This window comes from Camelina sativa, chromosome 20, assembly GCF_000633955.1.
Source record: "Camelina sativa cultivar DH55 chromosome 20, Cs, whole genome shotgun sequence".
NCBI classification, from domain to species: Eukaryota; Viridiplantae; Streptophyta; class Magnoliopsida; order Brassicales; family Brassicaceae; genus Camelina; species Camelina sativa.
Genome location: NC_025704.1, coordinates 20,087,915 through 20,107,279, shown reverse-complemented (window position 1 = coordinate 20,107,279; position 19,365 = coordinate 20,087,915). Strand labels below are relative to the sequence as shown.

General features: G+C 37.7%; 2 protein-coding genes and 1 pseudogene across 3 annotated transcripts; 2 read left to right on the top strand and 1 right to left on the bottom strand.

Moving 5' to 3' along the window:
- Nucleotides 7,328-8,585, bottom strand: LOC104771301. Of its 2 annotated transcripts, none has more exons than XM_010495806.1 (2): nt 7,751-8,585; nt 7,328-7,662 (listed from the first exon to the last, which is right to left on the bottom strand). In XM_010495806.1, exons 1-2 carry the CDS (start codon nt 8,262-8,264, stop codon nt 7,583-7,585), a joined length of 594 nt encoding a protein of 197 aa, XP_010494108.1. In that variant the 5' UTR covers nt 8,265-8,585; the 3' UTR covers nt 7,328-7,582. The 2 variants fall into 2 exon arrangements, with proteins under 2 accessions (XP_010494108.1, XP_010494109.1); XM_010495807.1 differs by having other exon boundaries at nt 7,769-8,585.
- LOC104771300 (receptor-like protein kinase ANXUR2) lies at nt 9,170-12,165 on the top strand. The gene is made up of 2 exons (XM_010495803.1): nt 9,170-9,273; nt 9,382-12,165. The coding sequence occupies exon 2, from the start codon at nt 9,384-9,386 to the stop codon at nt 11,961-11,963; it is 2,580 nt and encodes an 859-aa protein (XP_010494105.1). The 5' UTR covers nt 9,170-9,273; nt 9,382-9,383; the 3' UTR covers nt 11,964-12,165.
- LOC104772688 lies at nt 14,750-18,912 on the top strand (annotated as a pseudogene).

Genomic DNA, 19,365 nt, shown 5'->3' with positions numbered 1-19,365 from the left:
GCCGATGGTTATGCCACCTTAGCATGTGGGGTACTAAGTATTTGTCAAGGGAATGAGGATATGGCCGTCCATTACCTCCAGCTGTTTGATGCAAATCATTATCCTCTGAAGTCTTCGGATGCCATTGTAACCGGTAATTATTTTCTGGATGATTTATCTCGTTATAAGACGGCCCGGAAAAACTCATACTCAGCCTCCCATCGCTATCCTGACAGCCCGTCACTCCCTAAACCCGTTTGTGCTGTGATGTGTTGTTTGAATTATGGTTTCCATTCTCTCCGCTATGGAGACTATGAAATCATGTGCGAAAACTGTTACCTTCTGTGGTTGTCCCTCAAAGTCTCGGAGATCCTTTAGGGTTTCCAGCAGTGATTTTTAGTTTTACCTTATCAATTCGTAACTCTAATTTCTGTTTANCTGAGTTATGTATTATGGCGGAGTTATTATATGCCTTGTGTTTGCCATATGTTATGGCTGATTTATTTTATGCTTAACTATCAGATGGCTAAGGATATTTATGAAGAACAAGCAAGGGATTACCCACCAAGACTTTGGCCAGAAATGAAGTCTATTCTACATACTAAACAAATTAACACCAATTTCACGATGTTAGAATTACCTCAGATTAGGGAATCAATAGGACTGGATGCGTTGGAAAAAACGAAGGATGTACCAATTGGAATAATCTCTAAGCTAGTTGATAACCAATTCATCTGGTCTGGTAAGGTTGTTCATTTCCTACTATGTAACCAGTTAAGGGTACATAAGAAGGAGCTTTGGTTTGTGGTCGGCGGTCAACCTATCAGGTTTGGGTTGAATGAGTTTCATTATCTGACGGGATTAAACATAGACCCAATGCCTACTGAACGGTTTGAACTTGAAGAGGAACACAAATATTTCTTTAGACTTTTGGAAGTGCCTGGTGGGGCAGGTCCAACGCTACTTGAACTCAGGGAAGCATTAAAAGTGTGCCGGGGATGGGTTAACCTTGATCATCGTAAATGGTTGGGGCTGTTGCTTCTTCAACACATTGGGCTAAGGGTTGTGGCTGAGGATAAAGATATCCAGCGTGGGATTGATATTCTCAGTCGTATTGTACCGGCCGATGGTTATGCCACCTTAGCATGTGGAGTACTAAGTATTTGTCAAGGGAATGAGGATATGGCCGTCCATTACCTCCAGCTGTTTGATGCAAATCATTATCCTCTGAAGTCTTCGGATGCCATTGTAACCGGTAATTATTTTCTGGATGATTTATCTCGTTATAAGACGGCCCGGAAAAACTCATACTCAGCCTCCCATCGCTATCCTGACAGCCCGTCACTCCCTAAACCCGTTTGTGCTGTGATGTGTTGTTTGTATTATGGTTTCCATTCTCTCCGCTATGGAGACTATGAAATCATGTGCGAAAACTGTTACCTTCTGTGGTTGTCCCTCAAAGTCTCGGAGATCCTTTAGGGTTTCCAGCAGTGATTTTTAGTTTTACCTTATCAATTCGTGACTCTAATTTCTGTTTATTTTAAAATAATTGTTTTCCATTTATTCGTATAGTTTCCCATCTTTTTCATGTATTAAACGTCCCTTTTTTTCTTCGGCTAATTCTATGTATCCACCTTTCATGCTTCCACATTTTAGTATCTACTCTCATGTATTGGCTGAGTTATAGTTTTACGGGAACACGAAAGGTCACGTCGATTCATGTGACGGCTGAGTTATAGTGAATAACGGATGAAATATCAAAATGAACAATCTATATGGCTGAGTTATCAAAAGAAAGGTCGCGTCTATTATTAGGTTAACTTGCCAAAATATTGCTTAACGGCTGAGTTATAGCTTTACGGGAAAACGAAAGATATAGTCGATTCATGTCATGGTTGAGTTATAGTGAGTTATGACTGAGTTATCGAAAAAGACAATATGAAAACAAACGACTGATCTATATGGCTGAGTTATCAAAAGAAATGTTTTTGTAATTATTAGGTTAACTTGCCAAAATATTGCTTAACGGCTGAGTTATAGCTTTACGGGAAAACGAAAGACGCGTTTCATTAAATGTGTTGCACGGTCTTTTATAGTTATTCTCGGGACACAGCGGAATTTTCGCTGCAGTCTGATTGGTGGACTCAGCGGCGGTTACATCCCATGACTCTATATAAATAGGGATGAAGGTTTGGGGAATAAATCATTCGAACTTCCACCAGCGTAAGAAATAGAAGGATGCCAGCAAGAACTCGATCCGCATTGCTGAGACAGGCCCGGGAAAGGATAGCCGCCGCATCCGGCAATCGGGAGCCGGAAAATCCCATTCCACAGGAGGTAGGAGAGACGTCCCGATCTCGTGAGGTCGCTCCAAACTCAAATACTGTCGACCCCGGTGTGTCTCCCCTTCAGCTAGAACTCCGAGAGTACCGAGCTCGGCGAAAGAGGATGGGCGCGTATATTCGGGCGCTTCGGCTGAAACTTGACCAGCTCCATCGTTTTTACCGTTTAGAGGGAACCATTCTAGTCCTGGAAGACCTTATCGTCGAAGGTTACTTCTTGGCACACTGGCGAATGGTCCGTCTACTTGATGAGCACAAGGCGTGCAAAGAACTGGTCGATCAGATGGATGTACCCGATCTCCCGAAAGGCGATCGCGAACCCCTGAGGGAAACCGCCTTCCCGTTCGTGACGGATGTCTGGGCCTATCGAGCTTGCTTGACTAGGTTAATCCGATACGTCAATTTCCTGGAGTCGTCGGGTGAAGCCTTCCGCGAGCGCCATCTTCTTGAAGGCCCATGTGCCTTTATAGAGGACATGATGTCCAGAGGCTCCGGATTGCCAATCGAAAGGCTAGAGGCCTTACAACGGGTACGAGATTTCTGTCGAATTGCGGTGAACGAACTCGCAGTGGAGGAACCATTGGAGACTGACATATCTGGCCCAGCTCCCGTTCTGCGATTGCAGGACCGTCCAGAACGCTAGAGGGTTGGTGGCGAAACTTTTCGATCGGGCTCCCCCGACCAGAGATCTCTCGTTTAGGCGTTGTTATTATATATATTTTTTGTTGTTGTTTGGATGAAGTGTAATGGAAACTAATCAAAACGATTTTAGTGAAGTTTAATGTCATGGCTGAGTTATAAAATTTACGGCTGAGTTATAGCTTTTACGGGAAAACGAAATATATAGTCGATTCATGTCATGACTGAGTTATCAAAGAAACAATCAAACGACTGATTTATACGACTGATTATATGGCTGAGTTATAGTTTATTACGACTGAGTTATCATGATACAGGACGAAATATATCGTCGATTCATGTGATGGCTGAGTTATAGTGTGTTATGGCTGAGTTATAGTGTGTTATGGCAGAGTTATACTACTTGACAGATGAGTAATACCACAAAATAAAGTAATAATACTTTGACAGATGAGTAATAACACAATATAAACTATAGAGCACAAGTTTTCGCATTGTGCCCAACTTGCTTACATCGCGAACATGCGTGTTGCTTCCTAGGGCGTTTATTTTCAGTGGCAACTTCCAAAGATGATTTAATCCTACGCTTCTTTGGTCTTCCTGGCTGGTTCACAACAATCGGAGGCAAGCACTTCTGATTATCCACAATTTCAGGAGCAGGGAATGATTCATCTGGAGGCATGATTGAACCAGCCCATCCGTTAACCAAATCGACACTCCTAAATTTCGTATCGCACATGGATATACGAGACACATCCATATGCTCTGCAGCTGCGATTGCATGGATGCATGGTATTTTCTCGTGGTCGAAACGACGGCATGTGCAACTTTTTATTTCTAAATTTACAACATGCAAAGATGATCCATATTTCACTTGAACACGTACAGCATCAATCGTTTGTACCTCCATAAGTCTTGCTCCGGTGACACGGTCCTATAAGGGAGTAGAACAAAAAACCAAAACGTTTTAGGCTGAGTTATGAAAGCAATTATGGCTGAGTTATTCAAACAACAATGGCTGAGTTATGGAAACTATAATGGTAATGGCTGAGATAAGGAAACAATTACGGCAGAGATATGGTAACTGTTACGGCTGAGTTATCAACATTGACGACTGACTTATGTAAAATTACCTGTAATAGTTTCTCAACACCTTGAGTGAGCGTTGTTTGCTGCAATTTCGCATCCTCTCTCCGTTCAAAAAACCATCTGGTCATCATATCCCGTATCGATTCTAGAAGTTGAACTATGGGAAGACTTCTAGCATTTGACAGTGCATGGTTCATTGATTCTGCAATATTCGTTGTCATTAAATTGTACCTTTCACCCGGGAAATGAACACGCGCCCACATTCGGACACCAGCTCGTTGGAGGTATCCATGTAGTTCGGGATGACGTGCTTCAATCTCATTGAAAGCCTCATTAAAATCAGTTAGCCTAAAACACTTTGCCGCTTTTTTCACCAGAGGGAACAAATGTTTTCCTTTGAACTTCACCAAGATGTTCTTATACAAATGGTAAGTGCAAATTCCACGTGAAGCCAACGGATACACTTGACGAATCGCTTTCCCTATTGACTGATGTCTGTCGGAGATTACCGCAAGATCCTTTTCGTCTGGAATGGCAACTTTGAGTTGTGTAAAGAACCAACGCCAAGACTCATCATTTTCAGTGTCAACAACAGCGAAAGCTAATGGGAAAATTTGAAAGTTACCATCCTGAGCTAGGGCTGTTAGAAGTGTCCCTTTGTAACTACCATGGAGAAACGTTCCGTCGACAACAACAACTTTGCGCATGAAAGCAAACCCAGCAATACTCGCACCAAAAGCAATAAAAACATATTTGAATCTATCTTCATCACCTATTTGAAGACGCGTGACTGTACCCGGATTTTCCCTTTTTAACTTGAATATGTAAGAAGGCAACTCGCTAAAACTTTCCTCAGGAGTTCCCTGATGGATCTGCCTTGCATTCAGCAGCGTTCGATATGCCTTCCAATAACCCATCTGTCGACACCAACAAATTAATAAATCAGCCATAATATATAAATAACTCAGCCGATACATTCGAATAAGTCAGCCTTAAATAATCAATAAATGAGCCGTAAAATGTAAATAATTCAGCCTATACATACCTATAACTCAGCCATTGTTATCAATAATTAACTCAGCCTATACATACCTATAACTCAACCATTATTATCAATAAGTCAGTCGAAACATAGTAATTACCTTTAGACTAAATTGCTTATTGAAAATGACTCCGACACTTTTAGGTTTAACATCCGGACCAAGATCACCAAGATAGTCCCTGTAAAGACCTGCCAGTACATCAGCTGTTGATTGACGGCATCTAGTAGAACGTTCCGTCACAGAACATGTGTGTTCCGAATCGTATACACGAACATGAAAATCCGGGTCATCCCCTTGTACAGATGCACGAACTCTCCAAATACATCCTTTAACCCAACACCTAAAAACCACTTGTCTCGGATTTGAGACTGGTACATTAAAATCAAATCCATCCCTAACCGAAATAAGTTTCACGTGATTCCTGAACTGCTTTTTGCTACTGTATCGTTGTCCTACAGCAATTTTTAGCGTTGACACCTCCAACCTAATAGCCTCCGGATTCATCTTCGATCCGGCAAAGTTATCATCTCTATGAGCTTTCTTCTGAGGAGGCGGAGTAGGTGGGTCTTCCACTGTACTCTGAGGCTCGCCCAATACAGAAAACTTCTCGTCATCAGATGACTCACCATCGGAGTCCTCGAAAACATCAAATCGGGTTGAAAATTCATCGTCTTCTTCTTCGTCAGATGCTACTTCAACAGCTTCTTCTTCGTTTTCTTTGTCAACAATCTTACCATAATCAAAACAAGTGCCTTCAAATCCCCCACCGCACACTTCGGGGGTAGATTCTGCTTTCGAGTCTCTGCTTCGCCGAATCATACTTCCTCTAGCTCCACTAGTTTCTGTAGACTCTTTCGCCGAAAACTCTACACAGAGACGTAGCTGATCGGTTTTCCATAGACCCAAAAAACATTGCAACTGTCGATCATTGGAGACAAAAACTGGTGGAGTATCATGCGCCATATGTTTCATTGCCCTGTTCGAGAACATGTAGCTCAGCTTTAGCTCATGTCTAAACGAGTCCAATCCGTAGTCTTCAAGAACAAGCTTAACAAGCTTGTCGTATGTTGTGCCTCCATCTATCTGCACAACTATACACCCTCTCTCGTCGGAGTTAAATACATATCTCTGTGTCTTTATCCAATTACCGGACACAACTAGTACCGGCACTGGATCCATGAAATATAATGAAGAACAAGGTGGAGAAGAACAAAAGTAGAAGAACAAGGTGTGAAGAAGAAAGTGAAGAAGAAGTAGAAGAACAAGGTGAATAAGAAGGTAAATAGTTCACTTATTAACCAGTTGAAGAACCAGAGTCGAACGACGATTCGTATTTCTGGAGAAAAAAGATGATGACATGGAATGCTGACATGGATGCTGCATCCGACGTGGCAAATCAGCCATGAAACAATACCATAACTCAGCCTAACTAAAACTCAGCCACAACACGAAAAACATTACAGTAATTAAAAAGCAAAAAAAATTGCTGCCAAACTCAGCCGCTTCATGAACTGAAAATATGTAACTCAGCCGTATCGTTTGATAAGTCAGCCGTAACTGAAAAACATTCTAGTAATTAATCTTTTGCCAATAAGTCAGCCGTCAAACGGCTGACTTGTCGATAAGTCAGCCTATTACGGCTGAGTTATAGTTTTTTTACCATAACTCAGCCGTAACTACATCTCATAAGTCAGCCATTTTTCATAACTCAGCCAGTCGGAAAATGGCAACTCAGCCGTGTCGTTGTGATAACTCAGTCAAAATTTTGACAACTCAACCGTGTCGTAGCGATAACTCAGCCAAAATCTTGACAACTCAACCATCAGGTGAAAACTCAGCCATTACTACAGCTGAGTTATGCGCATAACTCAGCCAAATTTAATAAGTCAGCCATAACTCTTGGCTGACTTATAAGCGTAACTCAGCCAGATTTTCATAAGTCAGCCGTCCGCTCTTACTCAAATGTTTTTTTGAGTAACTCAGCCGCAACATACCTATAATTCAGCCGCAACATACTCTGTATCGCGTTACGGCTGAGTTATGGTACACGTCAGCGATTTCTGACGTGGCGTCTGACGTGGCAATGGCATTTTTGTAATAACGTTTTTTCCGGTAACATAAAACAGGGGCACGCTGGGTATTTTGAAAATACCCGAAACATTCTAGTAATAAAAAAGTTTTTTGTAGATTCTGGTAATATTACCTAAAATGAGTAACATTTGAGTAATTCACTCTATATTATAAGTTAATAATCCAGTAAAGGAATAAGAAAGGGCTACATCATCTTTTCATCTTGTTCGCTTTGCACAAGTATGTAGAGAGAACCATAATCTCTTACTCTCTCTATTTTTTTCTCCCAAAACTTTGCTATCATTTTTTGTTCAGATAGATCCTCGTAGTAGGATTCTTTCTCTGTCCTATTTCACCCACAAAAGTAAACAAAAAATAAGTGGTTTACGTTGAAACGTAAAGTCGCAACATCTACACTCATCAGTGAGATTGCATCAAAGAACATGCAACAGCTTGTGCCCAATGTCGTAATCTTTGCTTCACCTGTTGAGGGTTGTCCCCTGCACAACTCACATTCACAATGGTTAGTCACTGCGTATTTATATATATGGACCATACAAATTCAAACCAGCATTTATAAGAAGAAACCTTGGAACTTTTGTTTACCCGGGCATAGGATCTTTAATGAATCCGAGTCGGTTTTTGGGCTACAAGGTATGCTGCTTGAGGAAGCAGAAGACAACGAGCCATCTCCTCCATTGCTGCTGCGACTGCTACTAGGTGAAGGGAGAGGTGAAAGTTGCCTATTCACAGCAAAGTATAGATCTAATGCTGGTAATGTGTTGCACAGCTTCTGTCCGGCTTCTTCATTGAAACCGAATCCTAACTCGATCGACCCTTTGAGCTCCCTTAAATCTTCATCAGTTAGATCCGATGGATCGTTATCGTTTTCAGAGACGCCTTTTTGCTTTTTCTCCTGAATCTTTAACATTTGACGACGCCTTTTTTCCCAAGCAACATCTCGTGGTGTCTCACGCATTGATAGTTGCTTAGATAACCGTTGTTTCGGTTTATGTGGCGCCACTGTTCTAATATCAGGTTCAGGAAGCGATGGCGTTGAAGACGAGATTGGTAAGGTAAGGCCTTCTCTTCTCCTCACCATTTTTTTAATTAATCACTTTGAAAAGGTGGCTTGTAATGCAAGGCAGAGATTTAAAGCCTATAATTGGGAGATATACTGGGCAAATAAGGGCTTTTCGTTGATGATTTTCTTGACCTCTTTTCTTTCTGAGGATATCAAAGCTTTGGCTTTGCTTCTGGGTCTAAATGTATGTTCTTCATCTGATGGCCGCGCGCAACACCAATTTACGCGGCCAACGAAGAAGCTTCTACGACGGGTCGGGTTGATCAGAAAATCTTATGTATACCCTTTTTACCTAAAACTTTTTGACTACCCGACCACATAAACTCTTACAAAAGAGACTCAAAGAAGCTTTTAATGGAGATTTGGTAAAATTAGTTCTCACCATTGATTTATCCAATGGATGGTCTAGCTATTTTCCTCCATTGTTTAAATTTGATACAAAGACTCATCTGATATAATTAGCGACCTTTCTTTGTTTAGATTCTTCACCCTCTAAAACAAATCGAGTTTCGTAATTATCCTACTGTGGAAGAATATACATTGACGACCAATTTTGTTAATTTTCCTATTTTTAAAGATGATCAAGTCAAATTTCGGAAGTCTACTATATCAAAATCTTGTTGATTTTCCTATTTTAAGGATCATATCAAAATTACAGGATTCTACTAAGATGTTTGAAACAACATAATTTATAAGTTTCTATATTTGAAGTAAACATAAAGTTTTTTCAGAAAAGCTTATGACCAGAAAAATAATTAAAATCATGCATATTAATTACGAGTTAAAAACCTCAAGAGTATATACGAATCTCTTGTAACCAATTACTAAACATAGCTTTGTTCGGTTAATCCTCTCCTCCATAGATTCTCCAACTACTTTATGTTTCTCTTTCCGACCCAACCCGAAAAATGAGCAGTTTTTGTTTTGCTGGGGGCTTCTGCTTCTGTTTCCATGGCTTCGATCAAACATCGTTAGGTTGAAGATAGGAGAAAAAACAAGCCTCCAGTTTTCTCTGCTGGTGCTTGAGGTAATGCATACATAGAAAAGTAAACTTTGTTTTTTTATCAATCGTTTCATGTACGTACGTAAGACATAGAATTCTAAAAAAAAAAAAAACGCTTTTTATGTGTTTCAGCCATGAACGAGAAAACCCGGATTCTATGTTCTTTCCTCTGTTTCTTCTATGTTCTTCTAGTTTCTCCATCACAATCTAATGGTCAAGATTTCTCGTTGAGCTGCGGAGCTTCACAACCAGCTGATGATCAAGACAAGAAAAAATGGGAACCCGACACGAAATTCTTGAAAACGCCAAACACAGTCCATGCACAAGCTACGTATCAAGATCCTTCACTTCTCTCGACGGTTCCATACATGACAGCAAGAATCTTCACAGCTCCCGCAACTTATGAGATCCCTGTTAAAGGAGACAAAAGACATTTGCTCCGCTTACATTTCTACCCATCGACATACACAGGACTCAACATTGCCGACTCTTATTTCTCCGTGGTAGCTAACGATGTTAGCCTTCTCAGCAACTTTAGTGCAGCTATCACATGTCAAGCCTTAACACAAGCTTACCTTGTGAAAGAATATTCTCTTGCACCATCCCAAAAAGATGTTTTGAGCATCACATTTACTCCCTCGGATAAACACCCAAAAGCGTTTGCGTTCATAAACGGTATCGAGGTTGTTCAGATGCCAGAACTGTTTGATTCAGCTGCTCTTGTTGGGTTCTCAGACCAGACATCAGATACTAAGAGCGCAAATCTTCAAACAATGTTTAGGCTCAATGTCGGTGGTCAGGATATTCCCGGAAGCCAAGACTCTGGCGGGTTAACCAGAACTTGGTACAACGACGCGCCTTACATATTCAGCGCAGGTCTCGGTGTTACCAATCAAGCAAGCAACAATTTCAGGATCGACTATCAGAAAATGCCGGTTTCTACCGCGCCAGCTGATGTCTACAAAACAGCTCGATCACAAGGACCAAATGGAGATATAAACATGAAATCGAATCTCACGTGGATGTTTCAAATCGACACTAACTTCACATATATCATGAGGCTCCATTTCTGCGAGTTCCAGCTTTCTAAAATCAACCAGAAAGTTTTCAACATTTACATCAACAACAAAACCGCGCAGGCGGATACAAACGCTGCAGATATAATCGCATGGTCAGGAGGGAAAGGTATCCCGACTTACAAAGATTATGCGATCTATGTTGATGCCAATAATGGAGGAGGAGGAGGGGAAGAGATTTCGCTTCAAATGACACCATCGACATTTGGTAAACCGGAATATTACGATTCACAGCTTAACGGCCTCGAGATTTTCAAGATGGACACAATGAAGAATCTTGCCGGGCCAAACCCGAAGCCATCACCTATGCAAGCTAACGAAGATGTTAAAAAAGAATTTCAAGGCGACAAAAGAATCAAAGCTTTTGTCGTTGGTTCTGCTGGAGGAGTAGCAGCGGTTTTACTTTGCGCATTATGTTTCACAATGTACCAAAGGAAACGAAAATTCCCGGGAAGCGAATCTCACACATCGAGCTGGCTTCCTATATATGGAAACTCCCACACATCGGGAACAAAATCTACTATATCTGGTAAGAGCAACAACGGAAGCCATCTATCGAATCTCGCAGCCGGTTTATGCCGAAGGTTCTCATTGTCTGAAATCAAACATGGAACTCAAAACTTCGATGAGTCAAACGTGATTGGAGTAGGAGGGTTTGGTAAAGTTTATAAAGGAGTTATAGATGGAGGGACAAAAGTAGCAATCAAGAAATCAAACCCGAATTCAGAACAAGGGCTTAACGAATTCGAGACGGAAATTGAACTTCTCTCAAGACTGAGACACAAACACTTGGTCTCTTTAATTGGATATTGTGATGACGGTGGAGAAATGTGTCTAATATACGATTACATGTCTCTTGGAACACTTAGAGAACATCTTTACAATACAAAGAGACCTCAGTTGACTTGGAAACGAAGACTTGAAATCGCCATTGGAGCTGCAAGAGGATTACATTACCTACACACAGGAGCAAAGTACACTATCATACACCGTGATGTGAAAACAACTAACATCTTGGTAGATGAGAATTGGGTTGCTAAAGTTTCAGACTTTGGATTGTCCAAAACCGGACCAAACATGAACGGTGGTCATGTAACAACCGTCGTCAAAGGAAGTTTCGGGTATTTAGATCCAGAGTATTTTAGAAGACAACAGCTAACTGAGAAATCAGATGTTTACTCATTTGGAGTTGTTCTATTTGAGGTCTTGTGCGCAAGGCCAGCGTTAAACCCTAGTTTACCTAAGGAACAAGTTAGTCTTGGAGATTGGGCGATGAATTGTAAACGTAAAGGGACTTTAGAAGACATCATTGATCCTAATCTTAAAGGAAAGATTAATCCAGAATGTTTGAAGAAATTTGCAGATACGGCTGAGAAGTGTTTATCTGATAGTGGATTAGATCGGCCAACGATGGGAGATGTTTTATGGAATCTTGAATTCGCGCTTCAATTACAAGAAACTGCTGATGGACCACGTCACCGAACGCCGAGCCATGGCGGTGGTTCCGAGGATTTAGGTCGAGGAGGAGGAGGTGTGGCGGTGAACATTGACATCGAAGAAAATGACGTCGCTGATGACTTGTCGTCCGAAGAAAACAGTGGAATATTCTCTCAGATTGTAAATCCCAAAGGACGATAAGGTGATTTCGCAACCGATCAGTTCTTTTTCTTGTATGTGAAGTAAATGAAGTAAAGAAAAAAAATATGATGATTTGGTGTATTGTTATGTAATGTAGGGAAAAAAAAGGAATATGGAATCGTTTTGTTTTCCAATTATCTTGATGTTATTCATTAATTAAAAAAAAAAATCACTTGTAAAATTATGTCCCTATATGGTGTTATATGTTATGAAGAACAATATTGTTTTTAGTGATGTTTAGAATTTAGGGAAAATTTTAGGCTTATACGAGAGACTAAAACCAAATGCATTGAATACATAAAAACAATTAATTATATTTTTCAGAGTTTTACCTTGTGTGACTCTTTTTTTGTCATAAATATTTGCGACACTTTTGTTACTACTTTGTGACTTATTAACGATTACAGTCCTTACAAATGCAAAAATCGTCACACATTTACGACGGACATATACACAGTCGGCAAATAGTCTCATATAAGCAAAGACGAGTAAAAAAACTCTTTTTTTTTTTTTTTCATAAAGTGGAGTTGCAAGGTAGTCTCAAAATTGCGACTTCTTCGCAACTTATCATCTTCACTTTTCGTTTTTATACCCATACACTCTTCTTCTTCAAACGCACGCACACACATGCAAATATTGAAGAAAAAAACAGTAACTTAACTAGATAAAATTTTAAACAAAGTTTACTCGAAATCGGACAAAACGTGAAGTTCATCGATCGGGAAACATCTCTTCTCCTCTCAAATGGTACCAGATCGGAATGGCACAAAGCTTACATAGATTATATGATTATATCAAATCTCAGCTTAAAGAAAGCATCAAATTCAAACGCAAAAAACTGTAACACCCGTGAACTGATTTTTGGGAATTTCGATAAGGGTGTCAATCGACACTGGTGGTGGTGTTGATTGACCACCTTATGAGGTCGGGTTAACCGGTTCGATTTAATTTTCTGGTTTGCGTGGTTGGTTTAGAAAAGTCATAAGACTCGAGTTTATTAGGAAAACTCGATTTTCCTCAGTCTTTAACTGCCCTTGTCACGTTCCAGATAGAAAAGTCCGAGTGAGTGTTTTTGAGGTTTATGGAGGTTCTTTGTTTTTGTTGGTGGGTTTTTGAAACAACCCATCCTATTTTTTTTTTATTATAAATCTCTAGTGGTCTCATACCCACTAACAACCTAACAACAATCAACAACAACGAATAACATAAACAATACCAATAATCTAATAAAGAATTGCAATGGTAAATAATTCAAAACCAACAAAGTCAAGAGCAATCACCAGTATCCTACAATGTTCTAACGACTCAACTCTAGCAACCTAACAACAGATAGACCGCAATCAATGAAGCCTCTAGAACATCATCATCTTCACTGTCCTGATTCCATGATCATACTTTGCTTTTACCTACGCCACAACACAAAAGAGAGGCGCAAGTATTACCAGAGATACTTAGTGAGGCAATCCTCCCATCTACTGGGCTATACACACAAGCAATAAGAACTCCAAGCACAAAAAATAATCACAAATAGATCATAATCATCCAAACCACTAAGCACACATAATAGTTGTCAGTTGGGAACTGCATCGACCGACACATGCCTCGTGTCAACCGTCACATGCCTCGTGTACACTGCAACAAATATGTACATTGACAGCATTAGAGAAATGCTATAATACGTAATTCATAGTTTTTTCACAAACGCTATGTTAGGCCAATGTTATTGTAGGTACCACACATACGATAGCGCAAAATTCATATGATATGGTATAGTCTTCTACCATAGCAGTAGAGAAATTCTTTGTTATCCCGCTTTTCTAATTTTTTAAAATAATTTTATAAGTCATTATACACGCTATGTTAGGTGATTCTACCATAGCATTAGTAAATCGGTTTAATTTAGTTTTCGTTAGCAATTTGTTTATGCTATGATATATTATGTTATATCGGCTATTTTTTTTTTTTTTTGAATTATGTGATCACTCATTATGACTGCTACTGGTAGATGAATGATTCTAATATAGCAGGATTTTAGATGCGATTATTAGTGTTTTCAGGACACTGGTTTCTTGTTATCTTGAAATTGACCCGAAACCTGTATTATTAAATCCTCTAATTCACCATTTGATAATTCACAATCCAACATAATAAATAAGTTTGAAGATAAGTTTTTTAATTCCATAAGAAAGAAGACAGTCTGAAGACAAAAAGCAAATCCATAAGAAAGAATATAAGTCTGAAGTAGGAGATAGTAAACCTCATGGTCAATTTAAGCCATGATCACTTTGTCCTCTGGCCATGCAATGACTGCCAAGGGCATCTTCCATAATCTTGATTTCTTCTGGTGGCCTCCAAACTGCTGCTTGTCAAGGGCATCGCTTACCTTGACAATATCTACACACACTTTAACTGCATTAGAACTCAAACAAACAAAGTGAACCTTTTGGACAGGATCGTTTGTTGTTCATCAACCTTCAGCAACAACCACCTTCTTTCCGATAATATCCATCAATCACTTCTTATTTTCCTTTCTAGTTTCGTTTTGTTGGTTTTGTGCCGTTGTATCTTATTTTTTATTATGTATTTTCGTTGAGGTTGTAACGATTATGACATTTTATGATTAATAAGATGAGTATTTCCTTATTGGACTTGCGATGTCTTGGAAAAGGAAATAGAAAATGTTTTGACCTTTGTGGTGATCCTCAAAAATTCTATGGGAGTTAGAACTTTTCTATTTTTGGAAAGTGTTGTGACCTTTGTGGTGATCCTTCGAGATATTTGCCTAGATGGTTGTCTTAGTGACGTTTGGTACCATGGTGGTGGTCTTGGTGACGTATGCCAGTGGTAGTGGTCTTACTGATAATTGTACCCTGACGTTGGTCTTAGTGAGGCTTGCTAGTGGTAGTGGTCTTAGTGACGCTTGTACCCTGACGGTGGTATGGGAGATCTCTGTTTTCTGTGTTCTTTGTGGTGGTGGTGTCGGTCGACACTAGGGGTGTTGGAAGAGATAGGTCATGATCGGTGATGATCAACACCATGAAGATGTGATGGTCGACACTATAGACCAGAAAAGTTCAAATTTACAAACATGATCTTTGCTAATTTTTCATCTAAATAGAGGAAAGCATGTAATTTCACCTTAGTGACTCTTTTTCTTCACATTATTCAAAATGAAAACCCTAATTGCAGCCCTCCCTAAATATTTTAAAATTTCAAATCATATTTTACATTGTTTTATGGTTTTATATTGAAGAGATAATCTACCTAGTCCAAAAACACTAAGGAGTTTGATGGTTTCACTGATTTAATAGATGCATAGTTCTACCCCCTGTTTTAAAAATTGGGCTAGGCGGCCGAGGAATCGCCGGTTACACGCTAGCCACCTTTCTGCCGCCGCAATTTCAACCCAATCGGCCAAAAAATCGGGAATCAGAAATTTCTTTTTTTTATAAAAGGATTATGATGTTCTAACTATGATTTTTGTTGTAGATCTATCATATAAGGGCTAAAACTACACGAATAACAAAGTTGAATGACGAATAATTGGAAAGAAAATGAAAATCCAACTTAAATTAGGGTTTTCAGAGGTTTTCAGATTGATATCGACGAGGAAAAAGATGAGGATATTTTCGTAAATTTGTATTCATTAAAGAAAAATAAAAAAAACCCAAAAAGAGGTTCGTGCGGCTCGAACCCGTGAACCCTGGATTTTAGGTTCAACTGCAAACCACTGCACCACCAACGAGTCCTAGCATTATGTTACAATTTTAATATATTATAGATATATATAGATAAAACCCCTAAAACTAGTCCCCGATTAATCCCCGATTTAAATCCGATTTTCCGATTAATCGCTAGGCCCTCCCTCACCGCCCGACTAACACCTAGCGATTTCTAAAACAGGGGTTCTACCTCAGCGACCACTATGGTGTGACTTGCACCATTAATATGACCGTCTAGATCAAGTTTTAGATAAAGATATTAACATTTACTTTAAACTGAAATATTAAAATATAATAAAAGGAAATTTTTGCTAAAGATAAGGCTTAATATTTGGCGAAAATGCATTGGTCTAATATATAATTCAAATAGTAAAAAATTTAAAAAACAACCAAATGAAGGACAAATATGATATTTAACTGGCGTTTTCGTCACTATAAAAATAACGCTCGATAGTAGTATTCTCATAAATAGAGAAAATTTTAGAACATTGCTTAAAAATTTACTCAAATTGAATTACAAAAGTAACTCAATGAGCTTCCCTGTGATTGCGAAGCAGGAGAGAAGAAAGGTGTTTACCTCCAATATGAAGTTAAGCCAGGGTTCACCATTCGTAGGCGTCAAAATATTGATCCTGACATGGATCCTAAGAAGCTCAAACGGTTACACAATTTTTCATTTTTCTTTATCTTCCTATCGATACATATCATATAAATCAAGTTGTAATTTGATTCAAAAATGTCTCATATACAATTATATATGTAGGATAATTGCAAACCGTGTTTCGGCTCAAAATTCAAGGTTGAAAAGGTTCCATATATCTAGATTCTTTAGTGAAGCGATCCATGGAGCTCGAAGTATATATACCCCTCTTAATTAATTCGATGTATTTACTTCAGTTATTATTTCTATATTAACATTTCTCAAGTACATTTTATGTTATGTCTTTTTAGTTTTACTTATTTAAATTTTTATTTACAATATTAACCCCTCAAAAATTTCCAAAAATAATATCACACAGATTTTATTTCCTAAATCTATATTAACATTTTTGAAGTATATTTGGTGTTTTACCCTTGAAGTTATATGTATTTAAAAACTTATTTACAAATTTAATCCCTAAAAACTTTCCAAACTATAATATATTTTCCATTTTATTTTTCAAACCTGTGAGTTTTGATTCTTAACATAAGAAGAACTTTGATTCCTAATTATTTAAATATTATAATTAATATATATATAAATTTAATAAAAATTAAAATATTATGAATATGTAAAATTAAAAAAAATTAAAATACTATATAATGTGATTATAAAAAGGACATGTTGGAATTAATAAAATATTATTAAATATGTGCTAACACGGTTTAAATCCTTATTTTATTATTTGTCAACACTATAAATATTATAATATCTGACATATAAAATCAATTTGTTTTACCTAAGATTATGTAAAATAATGAATTCATTAGGAAAAATGTGACTTAATCACATGATATAAATGACTTATTATATATTTAGATTCCTTTTTTTTTTGTTATAATAATTAAAAATCGAAATAGAATCTCAAACACTAAAAAAACAAACTAAATATAATAAACAAATGGTCATATAGTATATTACAAGTTAAAAAATTAATATAAACATTTAGTCGCACATGCGGCCGAAAAATTAGGTTATTTCTCTATTTATAAAACATCCAATATTTAACAAACAAATAAAATATAAAATATAAATAATAATAAAATTATATGTACGCGGTGTACCACGGGTTAAAATCTAGTTTCATAATACTTTTGCAGTACATATAATTATGAGAAAACTAACTAATGTGCCATAAACAGTTTTTTTTCTTTCCAAATGTGCCATAATCGTTTGGTTCTTTCCAAATGTGCCATACCCATGGCATGAGCAGAAATAGAAAAGTCGAAACTAGCCCTGGTTAATTCCACAATAACTAAAAAAAAAAAATACCCTAACCACTAAAATCATTTTGTTCTCCCCTTCGTCTTCTTCCCTACCCTCTCTCATGCGGCTCTCTATGTTTTGTTCTCTTGCTTTTTTTAAAAAAATCAACAAATCCATCTTCTTCCATCAACGAGAAAATTCAAACAGATTATCCGACTGTCCCCACCTCAAGGTCAGCATATGAAATTATAGAAATTGTAGTGGGCAAAATTCTCAACACTGTTGGCCGCCATTGGTGTCTTTTTCTTCTTCTCCGGTGCTCTCTCACGCGTATATCGTCTTCTCCATTCCCGAAAACTCAATTATCGTCTGCAATCGTTTGTTATGGCTAGATCTAGGAAAATCGATTGTTATGGACAAAATGTAAAATCGTTTATTGTGGACAAAATATAATTGGGTGGTGGACAAAAACCTCAGTAGACAAAATCGGTGTGTTTTTAGTATTGTCTATCATGAGTATGAAAATTGTCTATCATTATGTTTGCTTGTGTATAATATATACGTATTATTTTCTATCCGAAGGTCTTGTTATTTGATCTATACATTTGTTTTGGTAGACTAGTTCAAATCACCTTTAGTATGTTGTCTATTACTTAATTGTTTTATAAATTTACTTAAATGATGGACAACAAGTATTAATTTGCTGTCCACTTTGTTTTGATGGACAAGTTCCAATATGAATATGTTGTCCACCTTGTTTTGGTGGACAAGTTTCAATATGAATATGTTGTCCACCACTCCGTAAAATGCTTTTTATCACGTGCCGTCTTTCCACCCTCAACACAAATCTTAATTGCAAGGGTAATCTAGTAAAATTGAAACTGCCATGTTTAAGGAATATGACAGATTTGAAAAGGTTTTACCAATATGGTAGATTTGAAAAGAATTTAAAAAAATATGGCATAAATGGCAAAAATTCCTATAATTATTTTATTATGCAGAGACAAGGGAATGAGTTGCGTTAATTTCCAGATAGAGATATCGATTGAAGAGAAGCGATATCTAGAAAATGAGCAAAAGAAGCTAAATGAAAATATCTCTGCTCGACTTCAAGATTGTATCGACAAGGACGGTAAATTAATTATATACGTGATAATTATTTACAAATATATTTTTTTTTTTGATAACATTTACAAATATATTATTATGACAATTACAATTGATATAACAATAATTAATAGGTATTACTAACGTGGATAAAGAGGAGATAGAAAGGCTGGAGAAGAACATACCACCCACCAATCTTACTGAGTTGATTTAAAAAACACCTCTCCTATTTCTTCGATCCAGATAATTGTAAGTTGTTTATTTCCGTCTCTTTTGTTGTTGTAATTTCATGTGTTTTAGTTTTCAAACTATTATTATCAAATGCATATCTAGTGTGGATTTGTTTCATATGGTATGAACTTCAGCTTGGATTATCTAATTTCTGTCAAAAATATGTCTTTCTTATGAACATTAATTAAAATACATAAAAATTTTGCACAACTTAATGATATATTCTTTTAAGAGAAACTTAAGCAGAAAAAATAACGCATTAGTGGTTTGTCATTTTTTATTAGTGTAGAAAATGCCAACTTTGAATTCAATGGGTCTGATTGGTAACTTAGCCAAAACTGTACAGAAAAGCTGTAAGCTGAAGCTGTAAGCTTTTAATGATTAGTGCAAAGCTGTAAGAAAAAACTGTAAATGAAAGCTGTACAAAAAAGCTGAG